Source organism: Tachypleus tridentatus, chromosome 3, assembly GCF_004210375.1.
Source record: "Tachypleus tridentatus isolate NWPU-2018 chromosome 3, ASM421037v1, whole genome shotgun sequence".
NCBI classification, from domain to species: domain Eukaryota; kingdom Metazoa; phylum Arthropoda; class Merostomata; order Xiphosura; family Limulidae; genus Tachypleus; species Tachypleus tridentatus.
This window is the reverse complement of record NC_134827.1, coordinates 41,109,457-41,118,363: the sequence shown is the minus strand read 5'-3', so window position 1 is coordinate 41,118,363 and position 8,907 is coordinate 41,109,457. Positions and strand designations below refer to the sequence as shown.

General features: G+C 38.9%; 1 protein-coding gene across 1 annotated transcript; it reads left to right on the top strand.

The window, feature by feature from the left end:
* Nucleotides 1-1,497: 1,497 nt before the first annotated feature.
* On the top strand, nt 1,498-6,710 carry LOC143245814 (cell adhesion molecule Dscam1-like). Its single transcript, XM_076492068.1, has 4 exons — nt 1,498-1,564; nt 2,255-2,662; nt 3,744-3,905; nt 6,631-6,710. Exons 1-4 carry the CDS (start codon nt 1,498-1,500, stop codon nt 6,708-6,710), a joined length of 717 nt encoding a protein of 238 aa, XP_076348183.1.
* The last annotated feature ends 2,197 nt before the right edge of the window (nt 6,711-8,907 follow it).

Sequence of the window (8,907 nt, the reverse complement as noted above, 5' to 3'; positions counted from 1 at the left end):
TTCAGTAACAATACATTATAACATTAGTAAACAATAATACTTCACAACATTAATCAGTAATACATTGCAATATTTAGTAGTGAGTATCAATACATAATAACGTTACTTAGTGACAGCAATATATTGAACGTTTTTCAACATAATTAAATACTATCTTATCCTTCTCTTGTTTAATGAGAAGAGATTAAAAAATAGTGTTAGCGTTTACGTAAGACAAAGGAAACGTAACCAGAAACACAAAGTGATAAAGAACCAAGTATACATACAGGAAAATGTATTTTTTGAGGATAATTTATTCAACTATTTATTTTAGATCAATCTATTGACGTTTGGCTCTATATTGTATTATTTCAACATAAGATTTTCAATGTCTTTTTTTTGTTTTTTGTTGTTAAACGCAATGATACAAAAAACTTGATTTCAAGTTTTATATGCTGTGAAACGCACCACTGAGTCAATGGAGAACACATTCTTGTCTCAAGAGCAAAGAAACAGTCGAGATGTTTAACTTCACTTAGTGTATTATGATAAAATTGAATGTTTTTAGTTTATAAAGTAAACCAAATGAAGTGTTTTATTATCTTAATATGTTTTCGATAGTTTAAAACTTAATGGCTGGTAAAATACCACTGACATTATAAACTTTTCTTCCCTAAAAGAAAGCTCCAACATAACTAGGTGGTTAGGGCATTCGACTCGTTACCTGAGAGTTGAGGATTCGAATCCCCGTTGAACAGGGCGTGCTCGTTTTTTAAGCCGGAAGCAGTTATAATATTATGATTAATCCTACTAGTCGTTGGTAAAAGAGTAGCCCAATAGCTGGCGGTTGGTGGCGGTGACTATCTGCCTTCTCTCTAGTCTTATAGTGTTAAATCTGGGACAGCTAGCGCAGATAGCCCTCGTGTAGCAGGGCCCGGCATGGCCTAGCGCTTTAAGGCGTGCGCTTCGTAATCTGAGAATCGCGGGTTCGCGCCCGAGTCGCGCCAAACATGCTCGCCCTCCCAGCCATGGGGGCGTTATAATGTGACGGTCAATCCCACTATTCGTTGGTTAAAGAGTAGCCCAAGAGTTAGCGGTGGGTGGTGATGACTAGCTGCCTTCCCTCTAGTCTTACACTGCTAAATTAGGGACGGCTAGCACAGATAGCCCTCGAGTAGCTTTGTGCGAAATTCCAAAACAAACAAACAAACCCTCGTGTAGCTTTGCGCGAAATTTAATATCAACCAACCAACCAAATTTTTTTAAAACAAACGTTAAATATTCCAGGTGTTATGATTTTAATTATTTCTCTGACAGCTCCATTAAAAGCCAGTGTTGAGCCCCACTCCTGGTGATGTTGACTGGAGGAATCGCAACACTGACATGTGTTGTTTCCGGTCATCCTGTCGATTCCATAGTGTGGATGAAAAATTTCCGGTCTGTAATTTTCGACGGACGGATTCACTTCCGTTCACGAAATGTTCTCCACATCCGAGCTGTCACCAGAGCTGACCAGGGATGTACCAGTGCTTCGTATACAGCCATGGGAACAACGTTCAGGCTGCAGCACAACTTATAGTTGGAGGTAAGTTCACCGAACGGCTGGGCGTGGTCAGGTTGCGACATATAATTTTGTTGGTATGCTTTAACGTGAGTTTAACACGAGTTTTTTTTTTTGAGATTGAAATGTTATATTTTAACGTTTTTCAGCAGTGATGCAGCCAAGCTCCGAGGGGAGGGCAGAAATTGTAACGGGCAATAATGTTTTTTAGAAAACTGAAATTGACCATTAATAAAATGATCGCTCAAACAAATTGGTCAGTTGGGTTAAGGTGTTCGACTCGTAATCTGAGGGTCGCGGGTTCGAATCCCCGTCGCACCAAACATGCTCGCTTTTTTAGCCGTGGGAGCGTTATAATGTGACGGTCAATCCCACTATTCGTTGGTAAAATACTAGCCCAAGAGTTGGCGGTGGGTGGTGATGACTAGCTGCCTTCCCTCTAGTCTTACACTGCTATTTAGAGGACGGCTAGCGATGATGGCCCTTGTGTAGTTTTGCGCGAAATTCAAAACTTAATTAAACTTAAACAAATCAAACCAAAAGTGACAGTGTTTATAGAATTTTTAGTTTTGTATTAAATGATACAAAGCAGTTTTAGTATGTATAAAAACTGAAATGCCACGAATGTTTTATTTCTATATAGAAGATAACTTAACAAGAAAACGACACACACCCGAATTTATTGAATTAATGTTGGAATTTTGATGTTTCTAGATGTACCACCTGAACTTCACAACGGATTTGCAGAAACCACGCTGGACGCTGGTGCATCGTTGTCACTTCAGTGCATAGTTTCTGGACATCCACTCCCGGAAGTGACGTGGCTGATTGACAAACTACCACTTCCCGAAGGTCGTCATTTCCACACAGGAAAGATAGAAAATGAAAATGGTAAACTTATAGCATTCCTGAACATCAGTAGAATCCATACTCGAGATGGAGGATTTTATGAGTGCGTTGCCAGCAACGGTATTGGATTGGTGAGTCACGTGGCTAAGGTGAACGTGTATGGCCCACCATATGTCCGTCCAATGAAGAATGTCACAGTAGTTGAAGGAGAGAGACTGATACTGCAGTGTCCAGTGGCTGGCTATCCTATAAAACATATAGTTTGGGAAAGAGGTATTTTTTTTGATGAAATTAAGCCTAAATATTTCTAGAAAATAGTTCAAACCTATGTTCAACGTAATGGTTGATTCTTTTTCAGAACAACCTTTTCCTTTTAGTATTTTCATAGAGAACTGTGTGCATCATTCTCTTCTAGAACGTTCGGTAGTTTACACTGAATGGCAACAATATTTCAAGTCAAAACCGTGAAAAAACGCCTTGAGTGACAAGTAATGTATCACCCACATTAAACAATAGCTGATGTCTACCATAATGCCAATTTTATACAAGATGCAGTGGGAAAAATTATTATAATATAGTGTCTTACTCAACTTACTGTCCTGGCATGGCCAGGTGGTTAGATTTCGACTCGCATTGTGCGGGTCAAGGAATCGAATCTCCATCACAGCAAATATATTCGCCCTTTCAGCCACGGGAGCGTTATAATGTGATGGTCAATCCCACTATTTATTGGTAAAAGAGTAGCCCAAGAGTTGGCGGTGGATGGTGATGACTAGATGCCTGCCATCTAGTCTTACACTGTCAAATTAGGGACGGCTAGCGCAGATAGCTCTCATGTAGCCTAGCGCGAAATTCTTAAAAAAACTAGTCCGCTTACAGCATTTGGATTAGCACCAGTAAACTGTCGACTTTTGCGTCAAGTTCTCTGATTATAAGATGAACAATTTAATGAATAATCTCCTATATCTAAACAATTCTTGTAACACTGTTCATCTGCCCAAGGAGATTTCATCAGGCTAGTTTCATAGATCAGTAAACATTTGCTCCTATTTTCGTGTGTGGCGTGATTCAAACAAATCAGTAAATGGATTTAAAAAATCACAAAGGAAATAACAAATAAAATATTATAATAATATATTGAAATCACGATTTTATCTTTGTTCTTTCGTGAGGAAAATTAGATTCAAAATCATTTTCTTTCCAATCAGAGATTGGTTTTTCGCGAGCAGTCGTGTCCAAACACAAAGTTGGCGGCCGGTCACGCCAACTTTCCGTGATAAACGTGAACAGAAAATTGTTACTGTTTCAGTCACTGACTGCTGAGTCACATCTTTCGAACTTTATTTGTTTGCAGGTAGTCTACAACTTCCCATCAACCACCGACAACAAGTATTTCAAAATGGTTCTCTTATCATTCGGGAAGTGAAACGCGACTCGGATCAAGGACAGTACCGATGCAACGCAATCAGTGAAGACGGCGCTTCGGATCATCAAGACGTAACGGTTAAAGTGACAAGTATGTTGATCGTGAACCTAGATAACCTTTGCCCTCCCTCACCCATAAAACATTCATTTCTAAATCTTTTTGACTGGTAATGTCCAGTCATTAGTCCTGAGATAAAACCACGGAGACTTCGTTCAACTAAATCCCAGTTTGCTGTAACTTTAATCAAACAGATAATTTCAACCAGAGGACCAGCCTATGATGCTGCATTGTACTTCTTCTACCACCTCCGTCCCACCCCACCTCCGTCCTCCCACCTACTTGGTATGTACAAACAACCGATGACACTAGACAACGAACGAACTCACACAAAGACATATAATTTAACAGCCCCAGTAACTGTAAGTTTAGACGATCCTTCGGTGAGATAGTGGTAAATTTACAGAGTTACCACGGCAAAATCCGGGGTTTGATTCCACGTTGTGGACAGAGTGAAGGTAGCTCTGTATGATGAAAATAACAGTTAATAAATGAAGTTAAATAATATTATTATCTCAAGTTGTTGTTTTACCGTAAAGCTACACAGTTAATTATATACGTTCTGTCTATGGCAAGGAATCAAACACCGAATTTTAGCGTTATAATCCGTAAGTGTATCACTGGCATTGCCACGAATTCAAATAAAGAATGCAATGTTTAAAGTACATTAAGCCTAACACTATTGTTTTACGACAAACGTAATTTATAAGAATGCAACTTTCGGCTTAGAGGAGGCGTTCACAGCATACGGGTTGTATGAATATTCTTCCTAGAACTGCTTTGTTTGTGGTATCCCAGTGTGGGTAACCATCCGGAGCATTAAGTGAAACGGGTCATCGGTAGCAGACATAGTGTATTTGAAATATTTATTATAGAGGGTGCTTCTAGAGAGGCCTCGCACAGCCAGGTGGTTAGGATGCTTGACTCATAATGTTAGGGTCGTAGGTTCGAATCCCTGTCACGTTGGACATGCTTGTTCGTACTTTTTAACCATGGTATTATAACGTCACTCCAGCTACTCGTTGGTAAAAGAGTTGATGGTGACTAGTTATGTTCCTCCTACTTTTACACTCTGAGATTAGGGACAGATGGCCCTCGTGTAGCTTTACGTGAAATTCAAAACTAAACAAACTGTTATGAAAATATCGTACTTTGCAATAAAATAGTAGCGTTCTTAAAGCTATCACTCCAAGTCTTTAGATAAAATAGACGCGTTTCTATCTAGGGCGTAGATCCTGGGGATGAGGGTATACATCCCCTCTTCATTTTAGGTGGGGGGTATGGTGCATACAATCATCCACCTACAGTTTGGTCTGTTGAATTGTTTTATTGCATCACAGGCCTACAAATTGTGTGTTTTGTTCTTGTGATTTTCGTGTTCTTACCAATCGAATTACATAATTAGGCTTAGATGTAGGCTTTTTCAGTAGCCGAAATGTACATCTTTAATATAGGCGTGCTTCTAAGCTATTCGATCTAAGCGAAAGTTCAGTTCGTAAATATCAGTCAATAGGCCTAAGTACACATGCAAGTATCGTGGCAACAAGATTACTCTGTGACTGTATGTTTACAGCTTTCAGGTTCACGTAATTAGAGATTACCAATTTGCAAATTGAACAGTCCACATAACTGGTTGCAAAAATTATCCCCCCCATTGGGTGTAAAAAATCAACGCCCCTGTTTCTATTTCAATACTCGCCCTCTAGTGACACAAAGGATTATCTGCGGACTTACAACGCGAGAATCCAGGTTTCGATATCTGTGGTGGGCAGAAGACAGATAGCCCATTATGTTGTTTTAGGCTTAACTTCAAATACTAAACTATCTCAACACTTTGTAGCCTGGCATAACCTGGTAGTTAGAGCGTTCAATTCGCAGTCTGCCAAGGGGCATTATAATGTAACGATCGCTCGCACGTTTCTTTAATTATCTGCCTCCTCTTTTAATCTGTTAATTCTAATTCAGTAAAGACAAGTGTAGGTAGCCTTCGAGTAGCTCCACTCGAAATTTCACAAATAAACACTATAACTCTGTGTGTCATTCCATTCATTTCCAAACACTTTAGTAAACACTAAAAGTAAAGTTTAGTAAACACTAAACACTGGTGTTTAGAATTATATTTTATTTTTTATTCTCATACGGAAAATTTGTTGAACTTTCGTAAATCCACTTTATTTGAATCTCTTTTTTAACACTTTGAGATTAATTTGTCATTTCAATGTTTTGAAGATTGTAATAAAAATTACGTAACCAAGGATCTAGTATGCCCATAGATTTGTTTCTAGAGGGTGTAAGAATTATTAACTTGATGAAATGTGTTTGAATGGACGGCAACTTCGTGTTGTAGAAACACAAAGTCCTACATACCCGTGTTTCTATAACAGGCTTGTCATCTATTAAACCTACTTTTACAATGAATATTCCACCTAAAACAATCTATCAAAAGGTATCATGCAGTGATTGGTGTAAGGAATAAAAAAGGCAGAAAAGCACTATATTTCGTTTTATTCAGCAACGCAATATATAAAGTCCTAAATAAATGTGAAATATATTTTAGTACCAGATGTCAGGATCATCGAAAGTGTTCTATATAGTGATGCCACCTTTTGGGAAAATTGTGTTCCCAAACAACTTGTACCTAAGAGTAAAAACAGTGTGAATTTGAAATACAAAGGGAAGAATTGCTCGCAAACAAATAATTGTAAGTAAACAGAAAAAAGTATTAGATTAAAAATGCCTATTTTTATTCTCTGTCTAGCACCACCGAAGATAATCCCTTTCGATTTTCCTAACCGAGTTCGAGAGGGATCTGCGGTCGTGATCACGTGGGGTCAATGAAGGAGATCCACCATTTGACATAAAGTTGTTAAAAGATGACCATCCTCTGTCACCTGAATCCGGAGTTACTCTACAAGTTCACGAGCGTTTCATTTTGCTTGCTGTGTCCAGTGTGAAGGCTAACCACGCTGGTAATTACACGTGCATCGTCTCCAACTCTGGAGGCAGTAGGACTCATAATTCTTCTCTGAATGTGGACGGTAAGATGGACAATTGTTTATTGGATTGATAATGAACCTCACAGGTCAATAACTTACTTTAAGAAGTGTAAACAATTCTCATTATGATTTTGAATTACTGTTTCTTTGTTTCGAATTAAACACTTAAGATACACAAATGGGCTATCTGGGCTCGGTCCGCTGTAGGTATCGAAACCAAGTTTCTAGCGTTGAGGGTCCGCAGATATACCGTTGTGCTACTGGGGGCCGATTTTGAAATAAGAGATTATTAATACACACAGAGAAACCTCTTAGTTGTTGTGGTGTGTGTTTTCTCACTATTTTGGCTTGACTGTCCTGGTTGAGATGTGTGATTTCCCATTATTTTGGCTTGACTGTCCTGGTTGAAATGTGTGTTTTTCATGTTTACATATGAGTGTTTGTTCTAGATAAGTGCTTCTTGAATGTTTCAGGCTCATATACCACTTTTTGTTTAATTTTTTTAAAATCATAAACTTAGGCCTAATTTATAAAAGTAAATTAGTAAGAAAGATTTTTATTCCTAACACTTACCTATTAATGTGGTTTGGTTTGGCTTCTTTTTAATGTCGCGCAAAGCTACTAGAGGGCTATTTGCGCTAGCTTCCCCTAATTTAGCAGTATAAGACTAGAGGGAAGGCAGCTAGTCATCACCACTCACCGCCAACTCTTGGGCTACTCTTTTACCAACGAATAGAGGGATTGACCGTCACGTAATAACGTCCCCACGACTGAAAAGACGAGCATGTTAGGTATGACGGGGATTGGAACCCGCGACCCTCGGATTACGAGTCGAGTGCCTTAATCACCTAGCCATGTACGATGTGACTGTTTTTCTGGCACGATTCAACAGTATGTGGCACCATTTGTCAGTTTTAAAGAAAAACATACTGACGAGTCAGTAAGTCATGGTGGTATGTATGTGGGAAGCTCATTATTTATGGTATCTATGATTTTGTAATTGTGTCATGTACCACTGATATTAGCCCCACGTACCACTGGTGGCACACATCCCACTGTTAAAGAATCATTGTTCTAAACCAAAGCCACATTATGTTTTCTCTCATGTCTACCTTTGGGAGCCGAACCCTGGATTTTAGCAGAGTACACAGTGCGGATAGTTGGCGGGTATATGTCTTAGGGACGAGAGTATAAACGGGTACGAGATTGTAGGGGGAGTTTCAGTTAGACGTCAGGTTATTAATTAGTATAGGTATGTGTTTGTTAACCTTAAGATAAGCTAGGAAGTTCGAAACGTTGTTCTTTGTTTTATTAGTAAAGGTGTTAATACCCATAAGAGCAGTTCTGAGCTACATTTTATTTCAAGTGGGTTTCTCGTCATTAGGAAACATACATTTCCTGGGTTTCTATTACCATGAGCCCCGGCATGGCCAGGTATGTTAAGGCGTTCGACTCGTAACCTGAGGGTCGCGGGTTTGAATCGCTGTCACACCAAACATATTCGCCCTTTCAGCCATGGGGTCGTCATAAAGTCACGGTCAATCCCACTATTCGTTGGTAAAAGAGTAGTCCAAAACTTGGCGGCGGGTGGTGATGACTAGCTGCCTTCCCTCTAGTCTTACCATGACTTAGTTATCACCAGTATTGATTAAATCATTTTACCTATTATCAAACTTGAAACAACTATAACTGCTTTTCAGTTAACCATTCAGAAATTCGATAAATGATCATGGAACTGATAAAATTGGCGTTGTAGATGGCTTGTTATAAACAGTTCCTATTACTAAGTAAGCCATTTATTTCGTAACTGGGATGCCGCGAAATTTTAGCAAAATACTGTAAAAAAATAATAAAATAAATTGCTACGTCACATATTTTAAACTATTTTGTGGGTACTTTACCTGAGTTTTTTTTTTTTTCTACGTGTTTCATCCGGGACCTATCGGGTGATATGTCTATGACATCACTTTTGACTACTCTGTAAAACGTTAGGGTATAGTGGAACTTGTATATTATGTATAGGTGGGTCGTCTTGAGCA

Bases quoted from the DNA above. Each gene is read 5' to 3' on its own strand.
- LOC143245814 (XM_076492068.1), top strand. From the start codon at position 1,498: ATGTACCAGTGCTTCGTATACAGCCATGGGAACAACGTTCAGGCTGCA. The intron at 2,663-3,743 runs GTATTTTTTTTG...ATTTGTTTGCAG, and splicing joins ACATATAGTTTGGGAAAGAG to GTAGTCTACAACTTCCCATC. The intron at 3,906-6,630 runs GTATGTTGATCG...TTCTCTGTCTAG, and splicing joins CGTAACGGTTAAAGTGACAA to CACCACCGAAGATAATCCCT.